The sequence below is a fragment of the Quercus lobata genome, chromosome 3 (assembly GCF_001633185.2).
Source record: "Quercus lobata isolate SW786 chromosome 3, ValleyOak3.0 Primary Assembly, whole genome shotgun sequence".
In the NCBI taxonomy this organism is placed as follows: Eukaryota; Viridiplantae; Streptophyta; class Magnoliopsida; order Fagales; family Fagaceae; genus Quercus; species Quercus lobata.
In genome coordinates this window covers 35393760-35414712 of record NC_044906.1, presented here as the reverse complement: position 1 = coordinate 35414712, position 20953 = coordinate 35393760, and the positions used below count along the sequence as shown (strand labels likewise).

Below are 20953 nucleotides of genomic sequence, written 5' to 3'. Positions count from 1 at the left end.
GTAAAATTATCTTATAAGAAATTATGATGAAATTTATTTCTCAAAATTTGTGTGGGCCTCCCATACCTAAATTAAAACCACCCAAAAAGATATATAGTAAAAAGCTCTAGACATTTTTCTCCCCAACTTCCATAATTTGAACATTTTCTCCCTTAAACTCTAGACATTTTGTGTATAGGAATGTGTCAATTTAGCTACATGGCTCTTGACATATACATATTGTAAGGACACGATTCGTAACGAACCGTAACAGTGTTGGGTTCGCACGTGAAAAGGCCCAAACAATATCATTTGTAGAGCGTGAGTTTGAAAGGCTAGGCCTTGGTCACCAGGCGGTGGGTTTTTCGTGGTGTTCATGCGTGGTTAAGTTTTCTTCACCCCTGAAATCTTTCTCCTGGAGGTGGGCTGGGAGGCTCTGGTTCTTGGCCATTTTTCCCAGCCTCTTGCTTGGTGCACCTACCTTTTTATTATTTAGTCTGTCTTGGTTGATCCTGTCCCTCCACTTGTTGGTCAGGCAGGTGCTTATTTCTGTATCCATCCCATCAACCGTCCCCTCTTACTTTCTACTAGTTGCGAAGATCGAAGTTTACACCGTCCAAACGTCTTTTCCCATTAATCAGATCTAGGCGCTGGCAGATGCATTTAATGCGGGGAGGGGGAACGCATTTTCCTTGATCCAATCCTACACCCTGCTTCCTTATGGGCCCCCCTTCCACTCACATCCCCTTGAGGGGGCTGTTTGGGGATTGCCCCCACCAAGACGTTGGTCTTCCCATTGAAGCTCTGGAATGCCGAGGACAGGGTAGTTTCTCAACCGTTCCCCTTGACACCCCAGCCATCGATTATTCGTCCTCGGCAAAATACCTCCTCGGCACGGGCCCTGGGCCCAGATAGAGTTTGGGCCGGATTGCAAACCTCTCAGACCCACAATAACCCCTCAAAATCCTGCTATCCATCTCCTTGGACGGATAGGAGGGTTTTGATGACATCAGAGATCTGCCAATACCTATCAATCTTTGTCATCTATCGGTTCCCGAGGTTTTTCACTTGCCCAAGGCACGTTCCTAGAGCCGTTGGAAGGCGAAACGTGGCCTCATTAAATACGGGCGGCTTTGTGCTTCCCACGTTCTACGGTATGATGGAAATTGAACGGTGGTGATCTTCTGGTCTTTTTGGGCGGGAAAAGGTGTGCAGTTACTCTAGAAAGTATAAAAGATTTTTTGGGTATGGATCCGTCTCTTCAGTTTTACACTTAAGAGTTTTAGTGCGTGTATTCTGGGTTCATCTGAACTTCCGCCCCAATTCCAGTCTATCTCAAGCACATAAAGCTTGTCCGAAGCGTAATTCCTCTTTTATGTAAGTTCCCTACCTCCATTAACTCGTGTTTTTTTTCTTTTCTGGGTTTATTTCTCTTTGGCTCCCTTTCTTTCCCGTCGCGGGTCAGGTTTGTTTTAGTAAATCACAAAGATGACTAAATTGAGATTGAGGAAGTTAGTCGATACTGAAGAGGCGATGAATAAGTTCATCGTTGATTATAGGATTCCCCCCAACGTAAGTCTGGAGCACTGTAAGATGGGGGAATGGTACTGTAAGAGGGGAACGGGCGCGGTGGTAATTCCCGTCCTCGCCTTTGTTGAGGGAGGTATGAGAATCCCTATGGGGCCAGTGACGAGGGGTTATCTCAGACATTTCTGTTTAGCCCCCACCCAATGTGCTGGCAATGTTTTTAGGATTCTGAGGTTCGTGGACGCTTTGAATGAGAAGATGGGGTTAAGACTGACCCATCATGACGTGAACTGGTGCTATAACCTCCAAAGATTGAAAGGGAAAACCTACTACATGAGGTCGAGGGACGAAAGGGTTCGGTTGATCCAGTGCCTCCCTGACTCCAACAAGGGACTGGACAAGGATTTCCTTATCGTCTCTGGGGAATGGCACGATGGCGATCCATGCCCCATAGTAGAAGGAGAACCAGGTGGGGTATTGGGAATGGAAGGGGGATAATCCTTTACGCCATTCTAATCTAATGTTGTTCGATAGCTAACCATGCATATGTGTTTGTTGTTTTTTTTTTTTTTTTTTTTTTTTTTTTTTTTTTTTTTGTAGATGAACACGCCTACAAACGGCATTTTCACTTAGTCAATCGAGCGGACTTGGAGACCGTTTTACAAGTAGCGGTTTTTGTGAATGACAGAGATGGCCAAGTCCGAGCAGCTCACAAAATACTAGGGTACCCTCCTGTTCAGAAGTCATTTGGGGACGCAAGGCACGTGATCAGTGCCCGCCGTCCTTGGCTTCCAAAAATTACTGTAGTTGAGACGGGATTTTTAATCTCCCAGGAGCCAGCTGTCCCCGAAAACGTCCCACAGGTGGGCCCCTCCTCGTCTCATCCATTAGCAGAGGACGAAGACGAGCCAGATCAGCCCGAGGATGGTTTTGGGGTATTTGACATAGTCGATCAATCCGAGGACCCTCCTGGTGACATAGGTGACCCAGCCTTGTCCGAGCGGAATTGTCGTCAATAGGCACCTCTTCTCAAGCCGAGATGGGAGTCAAGAGAATACCCTTGACCCCTCTTCTCCAACTCCTCGAGGGCCAACCAGGGAAGGATACACAGGAAACACCACAACCCGATGCTCCTCCTCCACCATCTCGGCCCCTTACTATCCAAACCAGGTCATCCTCCACCAAGTCCCAACCACAATCCACCCGCCCCGAACTTCCCACTTCCTCCCAACCAGCTCGGCCTCCTCGACCTGAAGGTGCTGATTCCAAGAGAAAGAGGAGCCCCAAGGGCAAGGACGTTGTGGACGAGGGAAAGTCCCAACCTCCTAAGGAGAAGGATGAGACTCCGCGCACAAAACAACTGAAGATCGGACACCAAGGCAAGGGAAAAGAAACTGAAGTTCAAACTTCTCAAGGCAAGGGAAAGGGGATTGAGTCCCAGTCCCTACCGAGTGCCTGGCTTCCTGCCCCAATGCTTCACGGGGGTCCACTACTGGAGACGGCCTCTCTAAGGGACCTTGGAGACGGCGAGGGTGGCTACGTGGCGGATGCATTAGGGAGAACCATGTTACTCCCAAATGACATGGATGAACTGAGGAGAATGAGGATGCAGGAGGTTTTTCTCAGTACTAAGAGGTACTTAGGCATGGTAAGATTTCTTGAAACCTAACACTTTATTAACTCTTGCCACTGATTTGTCACTCACTACACGCTCATCTTTCTTGACAGGCTCTCCAGGCAACCTATAGGATGGAGGAAGAAGTGCATGACAGGAGTAAGGCGGCCGAGAACGAACGCAAGAAGCGCATAACGACCTCGAAGACTCTCGAAGCTTCTAAGGATGAACTCGCCAAAGTCAAGGCTGACTTAACAATAACTACCCGCGAGAGGGATAACGTCTCGGCGGGCCTAGCTAGTGCCCAAAAATAGGCCAAAGACCAAACAAAGCGTGCACTTGAAGCCGAGGACCAGTTGCGAATAGCCAAAAACCTGATCGAGGATTTAAATAAGTAACTGGCCACGGCTGTGCATGAAAAAGGAGTGGCAGAATATGCCCATGATGAAGCCGTAAGGGCAAAGCAGGAGGCCGAGTTTGCCAGGAATGATGCAGAGGCTGCCAAGAATACGACCGAGGATGACGATTACAACATGGGAGTAGCCGAAACCCAGGCCACCCTTAAGGCGCAGATTCCTAGAGTGTGCAGGTTTTATTGCTCCCAGGTTCGGGAAGAAGCATTGAAGCAAGCTGGGGTGGATGCTTCATCTGATTTGTGGAAGGCAGAGAGCATATTCTACCCGGCGGCCATCCGCGAATCCACTTCTACCAACTCCGCGGCTACGGATGATCAACCCGAGGAAGAGGTCACCCTGTTGGAAGACTTACAGGCCAGCGGTTCCTCCAGTAAGGCGCCCAAAGAGGGAGGACTTCAGGATGTGATAGTGATATCCCAGCATACGGACCCTGAGGCACCTAAAGAGGTTACTGAGCCCGTGGTTGGCATTCAGGTGTCTAATACAGAAGAGCCAGCCACACTTGCCCAGCCGCCACAGGTCATTCCCCTTGCTGTGGTCCTTCAGAGTACCAGTGCTGACCCTGTTCAGCCTTCCCCAGCAGGGACCATCCTTTCGGGCATCGAAGCTAATCCCGTTCCTTCCTCTCAGGACGTGACCGACGAAAAAGCAGAAAAGTAGAGGTCCTGGCTAGGCTTTTGTATTTGTTTCTATTTTAACGATTAACTTGTTTCTTTTTATTTCAAAAACTTCCTAATTTATTGATGATTTACAAGCATTTGAACATGTATGTATGAAATCTTGTTTTTCCTTTTTCCTTCTGGTTACATCGTTATCTGCCCTCGTTGATACGCAATATTGTTTATGAATTCTGCGCTGATTCATTTTAATATGTACGAATATCTATGCATGCAATACATTCATCATCATGTTCCCCAAACCCTAGTTTACTTGCACCCGCAGAGGCTTTAGACTCATTTCTAACCCTCGTTTAACGAAGGTATAGGCACCATTTTCGACGTCACGCATAGTAGCTAGGTCTTGCTTAATGCCCAATTTTTCTCATCCAATTAGTAGTTGGTTTCCCCATAGGCTTGAGTCCAAGGACCATGCAATGCCTTGGTTCTGTCCAAAACCTAGTTTTTCCTCATCCAGGTAGTTGGTTTCCCCATAGGCTTGAGTCCGAGGACCATGCAATGCCTTGGTTCTGTCCAAAACCTAGTTTTCCTCATCCAGGTAGTTGGTTTCCCCATAGGCTTGAGTCCGAGGACCATGCAATGCCTTGGTTCTGTCCAAAACCTAGTTTCTTTTAGCGTTGGACCTTGGCTTTAGGGGAGTTAGCTCCTCGACCAAGCCCCTAGAATCATCCGTGTGATTACCGCTACCAAGCGTAGCCCCTAGTTAAGAAGCATAGCCCCTAGCGGAACTTTATTCTAAAACTCTATAACCAGTTGTCAGAAATGACAAAAGAACTCTCTCGACCCACCGCCTATGCCAACACACAAGCCTTCCCCACAGACGGCGCCAATTGTAAGGACACGATTCGTAACGAACCGTAACAGTGTTGGGTTCGCACGTGAAAAGGCCTAAACAATATCATTTGTAGAGCGTGGGTTTGAAAGGCTAGGCCTTGGTCACCAGGCGGTGGGTTTTTCGTGGTGTTCATGCGTGATTAAGTTTTCTTCACCCCTGGAATCTTTCTCCTAGAGGTGGGCTGGGAGGCTCTAGTTCTTGGCCATTTTTCCCAGCCTCTTGCTTGGTGCACCTACCTTTTTATTATATAGTCTGTCTTGGTTGATCTTGTCCCTCCACTTGTTGGTCAGGCAGGTGCTTATTTCTGTATCCATCCCATCAACCGTCCCCTCTTATTTTCTACTAGTTGCGAAGATCGAAGTTTACACCGTCCAAACGTCTTTTCCCATTAATCGGATCTAGGCGCTGGCAGATGCATTTAATGCGGGGAGGGGGAACGCATTTTCCTTGATTCAATCCTACACCCTGTTTCCTTATGGGCCCCCCTTCCACTCACATCCCCTTGAGGGGTCTGTTTGGGGATTGCCCCCACCAAGACGTTGGTCTTCCCATTGAAGCTCTGGAATGCCGAGGACAGGGTAGTTTCTCAGCCGTTACCTTTGACACCCCAGCCATCGATTATTCGTCCTCGGCAAAATACCTCCTCGGCACGGGCCCTGGGCCCAGATAGAGTTTGGGCTGGATTGCAGACCTCTCGGACCCACACACACACACACACACACACACACACACACACACATATATATATATATATATATATATATCATTCAATAAATATAGAACTTCCTTTCAAAAAAAAATTAATTTGTTTATCATAATTAAGGGAAATCCTAATGGGCACTTCACATGAGCATATGTGAAAAAGGCATTTATATATACCACAAATGGTAAAGGATAAAGAAAAAGTTGCTAATCCCTTTTAATATGATTAATTTCTTTGCCTCAATTAGTCTCTCAAACAACATACCGCTTATTCATACCACAACCACAAATGACAATGCAGCATTGGCTATCGGTAATTACTAATCTAAAAGTAGAGATTTCTTTAATAACTCTACCTTTATTTATTTTGGCCAATATGTCTTTACTAAATCAAAATTAAACCACAAAAATCATATAAAAATCATCAAATTAGAGTTTAAAATTATAATTAAATTTTTTAAAGAAATCTAGGCACAATTGCACAAAAATTCCATGCAACTAAGTCACACTCAGGAATATTGGACCATTTTTCCTTTGTATAAATAGGGGGTCCCAATGGGATGATGGGGCTAAGTATTTCTCTCCAAAACATTTATTGTAGGAATATAAAAGTTTTCCATTGTAGACTTTTCACGCTTAAAGAATATGACTTGCCAACTAATCAAACTAGAGTTTTTAGTACCTACAGCAATTTCACAACATCAAGAACAAACCCTAGTGTATACAATGTCAAATTCCATAGTCTCCTGTTACATTAAAGGAGTGTTTAATTTTTCTCGCAAAGTATTAAATGGTAAAGTTTTTGGGCCATAGTCTCAACTACAACTCTCAATCATGTTGGATTTGGATGACACTTTTCCACAACGTATCATTATGAGATGTAGAAAAAATTTGGAGTGTACACAACGTTTAGTATGGATGGAAAGAAATTTCATCCTATTCCAATTGATTAGGTCAGTAAGGGACCTATTCCAATTTAATGATCCTGAAATTTTGTATACAAGTAATAATCAAGAAAACTTCCGCTAAAATAAGTTGGATTTTTGGCAAGAAAGAAAATTGATGTCTAGACAAATCAAGCTAAGGCCAACCAAAATGGACCATATTCTTAGTATCTTATCTTGATTTGTTCCATGTACAAGACTTACAGTCAATGCTTGGCATATAAAAGTTGAACATCTTATCTAAAGTCCATCCGCTAAAAGCTTGAGAAAAAAAGTCATTTAAACCAACACAATATATAAATTATAAAGGAATAAAAGAAAAATTGTCAAAAATAATAAAAATTTAACAATTGGAAGTTCATTCTGCTTTGTTTCATTTTATTGCTGGGATACTTTACTGTTGAAATATTTTACTACTGAGCTATTTTTTAATTGTAGTATGCTTTTTATTGTGCTGACGTGTCTGCTGTAGGAAGTGTTTTTGGGCCATCCCATAATTCTTGTTAGTCACAATCTAGTCCTAAGGCATAAAATAAGATGAATTCTTGAAAACTTCACCGATAGCCTTTGGTCTGTGCTTTAAGCTCATCGTCAAGTTTCGGTTTAGGCCCCAAAAAAAAGAAAAAACCAACCACCTTTTTCTTTTTTCTTTTTCCGCACACTACCATCTTTATTAGCAAGTTTTTTCCTTGTCATGAAAAGCAACACTGCAAATAATGCTAGCATAGCTACATTATCCTACAGTTTTCAGTTTTCACCTAAACTGATACGGTTTGTGATCATTTTGTATCTAGCTAGCACCATTTTATTATGCATAAATAACAATACTACAGCTATAAAAGAAAGTTATGAAAATGTTGTGTCTAAACATATTTGTACATGTTCAGTCTCTCTCTATACAGTTTAATTATCAAGTTGCTTATTCCATGCTAATGGTGTAGCTGGCCAATGATGTTATCACCACAAAGAAAGCTTGTCCCCACGACAAATTGAATTTTCGTTGAGACTGCTTGTCATCCTCAAAATCACAAATGGCGACTGGGTTCTGTTCCTTAGTCATATTGAATTTGCTGATTCACGTACACATCCACTTGAAGGGTATAGAGTATAGACTAGTCTCTCCCACCTTTATCAGGGTTTATCACCTTTCTTTCCTCTACTTTAAAGGCACAAATTGCTGCGCTCTCATTGGTGAGCGTACCTGCAGCACACAAACGAAGATATTCTACTTTCAACTTTAAATCTGGCATTAGTTAGTTGTTTCTTGTCATTTCTGATGGAAATATGCATCTACGCAGTAGAAAATTAATGAATCTACTTCATTCGTAATTGATAACATACACTATGTAAATTTCAGAATACAAAAACAAGAGAGTGTACTTTGATGTGATGAATTTCAAAACAAAAATTGTAAGCACTTAGGAATACTTGTAATCTTCACTCCAATTTCACTAATGCCCAAGATGTGTGGTCTCTCAATTAGTAATGTGAATTTGTTGAAGAGAGAATTAGAGTGTCCAATGCTCACATACACCATTTCATGCAAGTTGTTGTTTTTAAAATTCTGTATGTTTCTTTCCTTATAGCTGATTATTTAATTGGGCTAGCCTTTTGGCCCTTTCCAATTGGGCTCTAATATGTGGCTTGGAGTGGGACCAAAATGGACCAATAAGACACTAGCTCCAATGGGTCTTGGACTTTTCTGTCAACTCTTAACAAGTCCAAAGTTACCACTAATTATATTTAATACCACTATATAAATATAGTTGCACTCTAGACCTTATCTATAAATTATATCCCAAGACTTTATTGTACATGCAACCCCTTCATAAAATATTCGTAGTAATACTCCAAAGTTATCACTAATTATATTTAATACCACTATATAAATATAGTTGCACTCTAGACCTTATCTATAAATTATATCCCAAGACTTTATTATACATGCAACCCCTTCATAAAATATTCGTAGTAATACAAAGTCATAAATGTAGATTGTCACTTTGTAGATTACTAAATCTTAATCCTTGAGTACCCGGTTTAATCCTTTTAAGTTATTCACCATATATTTATGAAATCAAATTTCATAAATATATACTTTAGTAATTTCTTACTAAAGTGATTAGGCCTAACTCTCTGAATAACTGAACTCATTAAACTTATCTCAAGGGAATATTTTATATTTTCGTTAAGAGACTATGAATTCTATATTAAGAATATATGTTCCATTAACACTAATTTTGGCTGCCCAGCATACTGAGGTTTTGACCCTTATTTTAGATTTCACTCCTGATAGATCAAAGCAATCTACATTTTATGATCAGGTCCAATATTCTCTCAGGATTAAGAGTTCATGTTAATATAAGTCGTGAGATTTATTATTCAATTGACAATCGTTATAAGAATAATAAATCTCACAGTGGTCCAGTTCAATATGTCTTAACTCTTAAAACATATCAACATATCAACTAGAAGCCACCACTTCCATGATCAAGACAAATCATCTTAGTTGATATGTTATAGTCTTCGCAGATGAAACACCCAATTTCATCACCGACTACGAACTATATTTTGAGTTTACAAAGAACTTGTAATTTATATCTTTTGTGACTTTTCACATAAACCACATACTATGCATCTTAGGGACTATATGATAATGTCCGAATATTCATGTTACCATTATTTCAGATAATAATAAACAACTTTATTAATTACAATATTAAGTCATACATCATGTCATACATAATATTACATATAGTATCAAACAATAGGATTTAAGGGCACTAATCCTAACAATTTCTTATCCTTCTCCTTTCTTTTTCATCATTTCAACTTGGAATTTGAGTTGCTTCTTGTTCCCCCCAAAAGCCTATATACTTTAGGAAATCAATTACGAAGCTTCCTCTCACGTATAGCTTTGCAAATTCTTTGTGGTTTACTAATAAAGGATTACAAACTAATATAATAATATAACAATAAATGTAATTCACATCATATTAGTGCTAACATAAATTATTTGTCCTATTTTTTGTATTCTATTTTTTACTCTACCAACCTAGGTATGACGTGTTTGAATTCAATATAAGTTAAAATCTAAACCCTCATTTCTTTTGGAATATTTTCCCAATTTATACGAAGGGGTATCTTCCATACTTTTAATAATGAGTTGTGAATAAGGTGTTGATCAGCACATTAGTTTCCTAAATCGTGAATCTAATCGCTAAGAAGTTACGATTTTGGTTCATGGGCAAGCATCTATATAAATCAATTATTAAAGCATTCCCTCGACTTTTTGAGTTACTTTTCAAGTGTTCGACTAAATCTTTTAGTACTGTGGAGTCAAATGCTAGAAAATTCATTTCTACTAAATAATGCTCCCGAGAAAAAGAAACTCAATACAATAGTTCCAAGCATTCCTCTAATTGGATTATTGGCTAAAGCGAAATTTGTAATGCAGTAGGGCATCCAATTAGTAAGCTAACTCAGGCTAATTTATCGAATTTTGAGGCTATCAATCAATTAGCCCTAGTTTTAGGGTTTTTCGAGCTTATTCCTATTTAAAATTATTTTAAGAGATAATTTGGTCGTTCCAGCATTTTGGGACTCTTTCTTAATTGTGTTTTCTCACCATTAAAGCCCTCTTTTAGTTAATTAAAATAAATATATTTCTAAAAAAAAATTAATGGTAAATTACAGTATACTTCCTTGAGATTTGGAGGAATGACCCTCCACTCAGAACTTTAAGGGAAATAACACTCCATTTCATTGAGATTTGAGGATATTAACACAGTGTTTTTGTTAACAACATTAACATAATATTCCAATTCAAAAAAATATTTTCTTGACTAAACCTTAACCACAGTTTGGTGACAAATAGGGGTGGCAATTTTTATCCATATCCATGAATCCGCCCATTACCCACCTTATTTGGATAAGTCTTAACCCAATCCATTTGAGTGTTTGGGTTGAATGGATAAAGACCCATTTGGTTAATTAATTAGATGAGTCTAAATGGATAAATCCACTAATACGCACTAAACCCATCTAAAATTTAAAATTAAATAAATCCACTAATACCTACTAAACCCTTCTAAAATCTAAAACTTAAATAAATCTCACTCTCCCTCAAATTTTCTCAGTAACCAAATACTTTCCCAAACAATAAGTGTCATGGCCCATTTAGCGCCAGTTGTTTAGCACCTCAGATTTTCTCACTATGTGGAGATGATGAAGTGGACACACAAACACTTCCCTCAGATTTCTAAACATTTTCCTAGAGAGAGAGAGAGAGAGAGAGAGAGAGAGAATTCAATTTTTTCAAGCCCTAAAAATTTTCAAAAAACGAAGAGAAACCCTAGCTTTTTCAGAGTTAGCCATAGACAACGAGAATTGAGCAACGATGTCGTCTTCTTCTTCGTCGAATTCGAGCGCGTTCTCCTTCATATCCAAAGGTTGGCGAGAGGTTCGTGACTCGGCGGAAGCGGATATCCAACTCATGTGCCACCGAGCCAACTCTTTCGAGAACTTAATGACGTCGTTCGACCGAGAGCTCGAGACTTTCTTCAACTCAGCTACGACTTCATTTTCTATGCCAGCGATTCAATCACCTCCAACGAAGATCGATTTTGTGAAGAGGCTCCAGCCAAAGCTTTCGGAGTTCCAATGGGCATACTTGTCACTGGATCTTAGCAAGAAGGTTCTAGAAAAGTGGACTATAAGGTCACAGCTTCGGATCGATTTGTCGGTGATAAGGAATGCGATTGTGGCGGAGGTGGAGGATGGGGATGGAGTTGTTGATTTCGATAGGGTTAGGAAGAGGAACATGGTGAGTTTCAGAGATTTTTGGGGGAAATGGAAGAGTGAGGTTGAAGGAGACGAAGCGGCACAGAGAAGAAAAAAGTCATTTTTTTTCTCTCTCTATGGCTTTGTTTGGTTGTTGAGAAATGAATTTTGTGAAGGGAAAATGAAAGGAAATGATAGGAAAATTGATTTTTGAACTTTTTAAAATTTTTTTTAAAAGTTTTTAACAAGTTATTTATTTATTTGGGTCATGTTGGGTTAAATGGACGGGTTACTAATTAAATGGGTTGGGCAGGTAATGGATAATTAATTTATATATAAATGGGTCATAAATGGATAAATGGATAATTACACACCCAACCCATTTATGACCCAACTTGCCCATTTGCCACCCCTAGTGACAAAGGAAAAATATGTAACCAAAAATAAATTCTCACCAATGATGTTAAGGTATAGTAAAGGGAATCTTTATGAAATTGATAAACACTCTATTACTTTTATTAACATAAGGACTAATATATTGATTTACTCAAATTTCAAGGAAGGAGAGTGTCATTAGTCTTAAAGTTAGAGGTGGATTTACAAACTTCAACTGAGAAGGGAATGTAATTTACCCACAAATTTTTTTTCAGTGCTTGCATGTCTACCAACTAAAATTCAAACCAATAGGATTTTATCTTTTAATTAAAAAAAAAATTAATCAAGGATAATCCTATGCATGCATATCTAAAGATCATTGATCAACCAATCATATTTAAGCTTTCATAAAACGCTGATCTTAAAAATATTTTCCAAAATGTTTTGCATGTAGCTAGAAAAAACCAATTAATTCATTGTTAATTCTTTAATGCGCACTTGTGATGTTCATTTTAAGGTCAAGGTCATTTAAAGAATTTTCGCTTATGTAAATTACCACTACCCTTATTACTAAAAATGTTGTAAAAGTAAAATATAATGGGGTTGTGAAATGGAGTGACTATAAATGAAAGACATTATTGAGGTACATGAAGGACATTATTAAATGAAGGACATTATTAAGTGAAAGAGTTTTACTGGAAGTTAGCTTCAAGAGTACCTTCCCTTTACCACTCACCAGCACAGACCTATTGTCCCCAACATAGACACATTCGGTGTCTTCCGCCATAGGAGTGTAGGAACTAAACTCCTCTTTGAATGCACCAATATGTCTTGTGCAAGCCCAGTCAACTACCCATCCCTTCACTTTTGTCACCAAGTGTGCCTCACACACCACCGCTGCAATGATCTCTTTGGTTTGCACCACATTTGCCTTATTTGACGTAAAGCCTTTGTTGTTGTTCTTATTGTTGTTGAAGTTGCCTCTTGCCCTACATGTTGCCACATAATGACCCACTTTGCCACAAATAAAATAGTTACCCTTTTTCTTTTGAATTTGAGGATTTGGGACATTTTTATTATGCAAGTTTCCTTTTCCCTTGAAAGCATGTTTCTTATTATGTTGTGGAGGTTTAGAGGGTCCTCCCTCTACAACATTAGCCTTGGAAGTAAATTCCTTAACTCTATAAACCGTTTCTGATATCCTATTTGTTTCTTCAATCTGAATATTAACAATAGTTTGTTGAAAATTCAAATAGGTTCTATGGTGGCTATACCAGTATTTATACTCTTTCCAAGAGTCTGGCAACTTAAACACAAGACCATGAGTCACAAACTTCTCGGGTAAAATATCAACCTCTTTAGCTAGTTCGGATACTAATTTTTGAAAATCTTCAATTTGGCTAGAAACATTTTTTTCCTCAACCATTTGAAAAGACATAAATTTAGCCATAGCAAACTTTTTAGCACCCTCATCCTCAAACCCATAACGACCGTTAAGTTCATCCCATAAATCTTTAGGACAAGTAAAATGACAATAATTATCAAACAACTTGTTAGATAAACCACACTTAATAATATGAACACATAATTTATTTGTTTTTTCCCACTTTGCTATATTTTTGGGATCATCTTCGGGTTTAGACTCATAAAGAACCCGGTCAATTTCGGTAAATTCCAAGATGGGCAAAACCCTTTCTTTCCAACGTTTAAAATTATTTCCATCAAAAGCCTCAAGCTTTGTAATTTCCGAAATGACCTTAGGAGAATCAACAACTTGTTTCTTCATTTTTTAAACACAAAATTCAACCTTTAAGATTGTTGGAAAATAAGGCTAAATAAACAAGTTTTGATTCAACAAACCCTAAAAAATTAACAATGCCAAAAAGTAAATAGATAGAGTTAGAAAGATCTCACAAACTATAGAATCACACAAAATGCATTGTCCTTAAAAGTTTATTCGTACCACCCGGAGTAGAACTCGATGTGAATGGCTCTCTTGGTTGAACAACCCCCCAAGATTGGACTATAGTGATTTCTTCAAGTTGATCACACACTCAAGCAAGAAGAACTAGAAACAACCTTAATTTGCCTTTCCTTAAAACTAAAAATTGACATAAAAATATTCAATGGAGATGAGCAGAAAATAGAGCACAACAGAGGGGGAGAGGCAGCTGTGTAGCTGAAAAATTGAAGAGAACAAAAGGGGAATAAGGGGTTTTATAAGCCAACTAATGAGAAGACTTATGGGCTGCAATGGTCACTGTGCATGCCCAACGGGCAGCACATTAAAAGCCCTCAACGGGCTGCTTGGTTAATGTCCAACGGGCTGAACTGAATTGGGCTAAAAGGGAAAAGAAAACTTGGTTATGGCTTGTCTCTCTATCTTTCAAGCTATCATTTAAGATATTCAAATGCTTATAAACTTATAACAAGGTTTATTCCTAACCAATGTGGGACACAAAACAAAGGTTAAGTGTTTGAAACACACATACTCCAACAAGTTCCAACAAGTTCAAGAGGGACATTTATAAAACAAAACCCCACACCCTCAAGCACAATAAACCATATGCAACAAACTAACCTTTTTATAAAATCTTTATCTTCCATGAATTGAACTGAATATCTTGGCATATTAAATAGCTTAGAGAGACATTCATTTGCTGGAAAAATTTTTTAGGAAATACTTAATTTGATGAAACAGTTAACATATACAGTTTGCATATAGTATAAGATGCTAACAATCTTCTAGTTAATTGGACATAAAAAGGGGTTACATTGGCGTGCATAAAGTATAATTTTAACGAAATTCACAATTTTATCATATAGCAGATTAATATTATTGTGAATAGAGGCCAAAACAGAAAGGTAGAATAATCATTGATCAGTTAGCTGAGATTGAACAATGTCGGGGAAAGTTAATGGTTCACATTATAATTCTTCTCAATTTGATGCCAACAAAAATTTGTTTTTGTTTATTAGTTGGACGTATAAGCTTGGTTTATTTTTCCTCAAAAAAATGAATTTGCTCAAGAATTTTAGAGGGCAAAATAATGAGACAACAGCGTTGCCTTATTGACTGGAGACTTGCAACTTGCAAGTGCAAGGGTAGCTAGAATGGTTAGAACTTCATTCTTCTTATTGAAAACTGCATTAAATCACAAATTTGAATCTACTGTCCCAACAGATTTGGATGAGAATATATTCTTCAAAAATGCATTAAACGAGCATGAAATTTGAATCTGCCTCCAACACATACGGAGGATCCTGCGGACAGGAATTTAAGCTCAAATCTTGTGGAATGTAAAATTTTAAAGGGTCATGTTAACAGATGCCTTTAAGACAATTATTAATAAACTATATTAGGAAAATTTTAACACTACTTTTATGAGAAGAGAGATGCTACGTCTATAACATTTTTACAATATTTTTACAACAAATCACAGGTGGTTAATTGTTATTGGTTCAAATTTGAAACTAACACTAAGATTACTTTTTTGCCCTAACAATAATAACCAGTAACAACCCGCCACTTAGGATTTGTTGTAAAAATGTTGTAAACATATCATTTCTCTTATAGGAAATAAAAATTAATTGTTTTATCATTTTTCTATAAAATGTTTATAAAAATAGTTACTAAACCAATACCCTTAGGCATTCATTAACATTTCCCAATTTTAAAAATAATTAGGATACTATTATGTTCAATATAAGACAATACTTATAGGTTAAAAATGGATTGACAGAGGGCATGTAACATTGGAGCCATGTTCTATGTGCCTTGTATTGTTACTTGTTAGTAAAGTTGGCTAAGGTTTTTGAAATTCTGTTTTTTGGCGTTTCATGTGTCTCTAAACTCTGTAAAAGTGTGGTATGTTTGTAGTATTTTAGTTTTGATAAAAGGTAATTTTGTTTAATAAAAAAGGGGGATTATAAAAATCTTTTAAACATGATAGTTGATTTTGCAAATTCAGATCTCGCCAGCCAAAAGACCAAATAGGGGGAAAAACAGTCTGTAGAAAAGTGAAGTTCCACCAATTGAAGTTCCACCAATTGTTATGTAAGCATCAATTATAAAATCTGGCAAATCAAAGCAGAGCATTTATTCATTGATGCAAATTACACTGTTTTAAACATCCCATTCTAAGCTTGCCCATGATTTCAGTTACTAATTGATACAACAACAACAACAGAATAAGAGGAACAAATTTTGCAGTGCATCCCAGTAATTTAACTACAAATCCTCCTCTTGTTGAAGGCCAAATAAGCCCCTCTCCAAAACCCAGTCTTCTATCATTGCTTGTGAACTCAATGACTGGTCAGTAGGCACAAGATGCCCAGCCCCCAAAACCACAACATGACTCAAACTCCCCCATTTCTGCACAAACCCAGCAAGCCCACCATTTACCTTCCAAACCTTCCTCTCTGCCCTGGAAAAATTCCCAATTCCCTCCCATTTCATTGTCTTTACCCAAGCCTCAGTTGAAACTACACCATCCCTCAAATCAAAATGCCCTTGATACAACAAAACTTTGCTCTTTTTCACCAAAAACTGCACCATATATTTCACACTCTTCATCACATCCTCATACAATGCATCCCCCACTACAGCACTGCATTCCTCATATACAATCGACTCATTCACTCCTAGGGCCTTCTTCACCTCCTTGTTTTGCAAAAATTCAGCAACCAAGTCAGATTTGTAAGGAATTTTCTTTGTAAAATCGTACAACGTGGCCAACCCTGTCATGTTCTGCAACAAATTCGTGACCTTAATTCTAGCACTTGTGGCTTCACTCCAATTCTTCAATTTGGTCAGCTCAATTGCCTCCCATTGAGCTTTCTCCAACTCACCCTTTTGCCTCTCATTGATCAAACCCAAAAAGTAAGCATTTACAGCATGAGTTGCCACCTGAGTGATCGGGTCAGTTAAACCATTTCCAATAGCAACACCAGCTAAGTTGACCTGCTCAGACACAGCCAATTCTGCATTTTTCTTCACAATATAGTATCCAATTGCTGGAACATACTTCCCTGCATAGCTCTCGCCCGTAATATATATTGGACGAAACTTAAACAAAGGGTCTAGTGCAATAAACGAAGTGATTGCAGCGAAAAGATGGGTGGCAACAGTATATTGATCTCTTGGGATTTCTTGGGGTGTAGAAGCAATACTAAACCCAGTTCCAATCGGATTATCAAGGAAAAGAAGGCCAAATATGCGGTTCCAAGAACCTGAATTGGGTTCAAGAACAAGGGGGTCGGACTTGGCCTTGTGAAAATTAACACGCCAGGGCCCAAGCTCGAAGAAGTTTCCAGTCATGGAGGAGCATCCAGGGCCACCTTGGAGCCAAATGAGAAGTGGGGTTTGGGAGAGAGATGAATTAGGTTTCTGAGCTTCATAGAAAGCATAGAAAATGGCAGAACCAGTGGTGGGGTTGACAGGGAGATAGCCTGATTTGGTGGGGAGAGCTTCATTGGGAAAAGAAGAGGTTGAAGAAGAAGAAAAAGTAGGCGATGATAATAAAGCTGGGATGTTACAGAAGGAGAAGAAGATGAGGAAGAGAACAAGGTTGAGGGAGTTGGGCCCTGTTGATAGCTCCATTAGAGGACCAAATGTTGTTGAAATTTTTGTATGTTTGAATGCTATTAAGGGTTTGATGATACTTGAAGTAGGTAATGATAATGGAGTGCTGTTTGGATTCTCGGAAAACCATGAACCACGAATTTATCAATCTTTGAAGTCAAAGTCTACTGTCGACTAGTCTTAGTCCCATTTGTATTGTTGCAGGAAAATTCTTGTTTCTTGTTGGGACTACTTTATTTACAGCCAGCAGCCAGCAAGCTTAAAATCTGATGGAAAATAAATTAATTTACTGCTTTTTTCAATCAATATTCTCTTGGCTTTTATTTTGTTCATTTTCACAATGCTTAACAATGCATGAGATTTCTATCCAAAAAAAAAAAAAAATGCATGAGATTTAAAAGAAAAAAAGAAAAAAGAAAAAAGGTATGAGACTAAAGTTTAAATTTATTATTTTCTTCAATTTAGATGTTCTTTTGCTTCAAATCATTGTCATCGTCCGGCCCTTCCTTTGGTTTTATCTACCAAAGAGAATGAGTAGGACCTTGTCTGTTTAGAAGAGGTCGCCTGATTTTTCCTTCTCATTCTACAATGTGATTCGACTTAAATAAAATTTGATATCGTTTGTTATTTTAAAAACAATACCCAAAAAAAACAAAAAAGGCATGGGTATGGTAGTGATTTTTCTTTTTTACTATCCCCACCAGTCATCTTTTCTCTTTTATCACTCTCTCAAAAAAAAAAAAGTCATCTTTTTTCTCTCTCTTTCTTTTAATTTTAATTTAGAAAAATTATTGTTCTCACACTTTGGGTGTACGCTACGTACGTACAATGTCCACAGTTTCATATATATATATATATATATATATATATAAGATGTTTAAATTTTCCAAGAATATCTGATGAAGCCAAATTCATCAGTTGATAGGTTCGTTCAGATGGAGTATGAACCAATGAATCTGTATTCCTATACAAGATCAAAAGTGGTGTTCTCTTGTAAAGATCACCGGTGTGGTGCTGGCTAATAAACCTTTGATGACAAAGTCAGATGTTAGAGAGAGAGATAAAGATAAGGATTGAGAGTATTGAATCTTATATTTTTTGTGTACCTTTGTTTGAGGTCTAATGTAGTTTATATAGTTACTTGTTTTTCTAGCCGTTGGAGGTCTTCAATGGTAGTTTTAATGGCTTTGATAACGCATCTGATGGTTTATTGTAGTGCTTTTAATATCCGTCCAATGGTCATGCTTGATTTATTCGTCCGTTTAGTAACGGAAGACATATTAAATGCGCCTTTATGGCTTGTTGATCATCCAAAGGATACTCTAGATGATGGGATTTTCTTGACTCATCAATGTCCATTCTTTACACATGATATAAAAGCATATGGATACTTAAGATGTGAAACAATTGAAACCTATTTATTTATTCAAATCTTGCTTAGGAAGATTTGCATTACGTGTACAAAAGCACAAAAATTCAGAAGTCACTATTTGAATCAGGGCCAGCGGTGATCACAGGATCACAGAAAAAAAATTATTATATATAAAAATTTAAAAATTTATGTTTTTTAACCATTATTTTTTTAAAGCCCAACATAATTAAAATATGGACAAATTTTCGCAACAAATTTGGTTGTAGACAAAGGCACAATTTCACTCAATATTTTTTTTATTGAATGTGAATTTTGACAAATCCACCATTAGATTAAATTTTTTTCTTATATCTTCCATACTTGCAAAATTTTAAGAAGATCAAAGATCAATAGCTATATCATCAATCAAATATTTAAATTTCTAGTTTTTGTAGTATAAAATTATAGATAAAAAATAAGTTTATGAATCAAATAGTAAATAACATCCGATTAATATGAAATTTGATATATGTTTTAAGAACATAAATAACATGTAATTCAACAGTTAAATTTTCAAAATATGTAGTCATGTCAATCTACTTAGTAAGAGTTGTTGTCTTAGGCTACAACTAATTTTGTAGCCAAACGTTGGTCCCCTTAACAATATATTAAAACCTTACCCAAAAAAAAAAAGCCCAAGAAAAATTGTATTTAACTAAAATTTTGAAAGAGAAGTAACTTGCAGTATTGATAATGAGACTATGGTGTAATAATTTCAAAATAAGAAAATTTGTAAAAGAAAATTGTAAGACTTTATGTATTTGAGTGTTTTTTTTTTTTTTCTTGGTCAATATATGAAGCTTTCTTTTTATTAAATTTGATATAATTTAATTTTCTTGATGAGAGAAAAAAAAATTCACAGAGCTGCCACTAATTTAAATCCAACTTAACTTTCAATAAGAGAGATTAGTACACTTTTTGCATCTAATATTAATGAGAAATTTTAGTAGGTTTGCAGCTTCTACAATTTAAGAGGAGACTGTAAGAGGGCGTATGTGAAGGCATGTCCAAACTAAGGTGGGCATACTGTGGATGTCATGCATTACTTGTTAACATATGGAAACAATTTATCTAGTTTTTTGTTGAAATTTATTTTATAAAAATGTGCTAAGTATACTTGTACCTAGAAAAAATTTTAAAAAGTGAGATTTTAAATAGCTCTACATATAAAAGATAAAAACTAAAAGCTAAAGTTTAAAACTAATGCCAAACTAACTCTAAGTCAAACCAAATAGAACTTAAAATTTCAATCTATGGCATCCACTTATGATAATTGTGCTATTTATCATCAGAACAAAATATCAGTCGATTTTTGGTGTAGGTGAGAATTGAACAACAAATCCCAAATTTCTTATTCAACCATCGGACTTTACATGTATTGAATATAACTTTGACGAAATCAAATGATTATTTATTCTTATTATTCATAACTCTTCTCCAAGTTTGGGAAAAGCATTGATGCGATAGGATATCCCCTAAAAAAGACATACCAAATTTAGAGAACGTAGTTGCTATATATATTTTTGAGAAAGATAGTTGCTATATATATATATATTGAGAAACAACACTGTAATTTTATTCAAACAAAAGTTGAATCGGCTTGAATTACAGAAAAAAGATGAGGAGGAACATCCTCCATCTACATCGAATACTCACTAACATGTCTTGTATGTCTAGCAATATTGTGGGCTGCACTATTCTTTTGTCTCAATACATGACTAAATTCAATATACGTAAAATCGTTAGCAAGCTCCTTTGCTTCATCAATCAAATGTCCATATTCCATTAAAGATGGGTTCTCACTGGCTAGAGCATCCATGATAATCTTGGAATCTCCTTTAAGCATGACAGAAAGCAGACCAAGCTCCTTTGCAAAACGCAGGGCTTTAGTAGCTGCAACGACCTCCACTGCTGTCACCGAGAAAGGCAGTGGGAACGTTTCAGCCATCGACGCAACCACTTGTCCATTCCAGTCTCGGATAATCACTCCTACACCAGCATGGTTATCTTCTCTAAAAACAACACCATCGAAGTTCACCTTGAGGTTAGGCCAAGGTGGTAGTTCCCATCTGAGATTGTGGCGAGTGTTTGTGACTCTTTCAGGTG

The 20953-nt window shown here is 37.6% G+C and overlaps 2 protein-coding genes across 2 annotated transcripts; both read right to left on the bottom strand.

The window, feature by feature from the left end:
- Nucleotides 1-12471: 12471 nt before the first annotated feature.
- Nucleotides 12472-13638, bottom strand: LOC115980817. The gene has a single exon (XM_031103028.1). The coding sequence runs from the start codon at nucleotides 13636-13638 to the stop codon at nucleotides 12472-12474; it is 1167 nt and encodes a 388-aa protein (XP_030958888.1).
- A 2282-nt stretch (nucleotides 13639-15920) lies between these two features.
- On the bottom strand, nucleotides 15921-17596 carry LOC115982607 (serine carboxypeptidase-like 50). Its single transcript, XM_031105249.1, has one exon. It carries the CDS (start codon nucleotides 17452-17454, stop codon nucleotides 16084-16086), a length of 1371 nt encoding a protein of 456 aa, XP_030961109.1. The 5' UTR covers nucleotides 17455-17596; the 3' UTR covers nucleotides 15921-16083.
- Between the last annotated feature and the right edge of the window lie 3357 nt (nucleotides 17597-20953).

What these genes read in the sequence shown, in the direction of transcription:
- LOC115982607 (XM_031105249.1), bottom strand. Translation starts at nt 17,454, where the DNA reads ATGGAGCTATCAACAGGGCCCAACTCCCTCAACCTTGTTCTCTTCCTC.
- LOC115980817 (XM_031103028.1), bottom strand. Translation starts at nt 13,638, where the DNA reads ATGAAGAAACAAGTTGTTGATTCTCCTAAGGTCATTTCGGAAATTACA.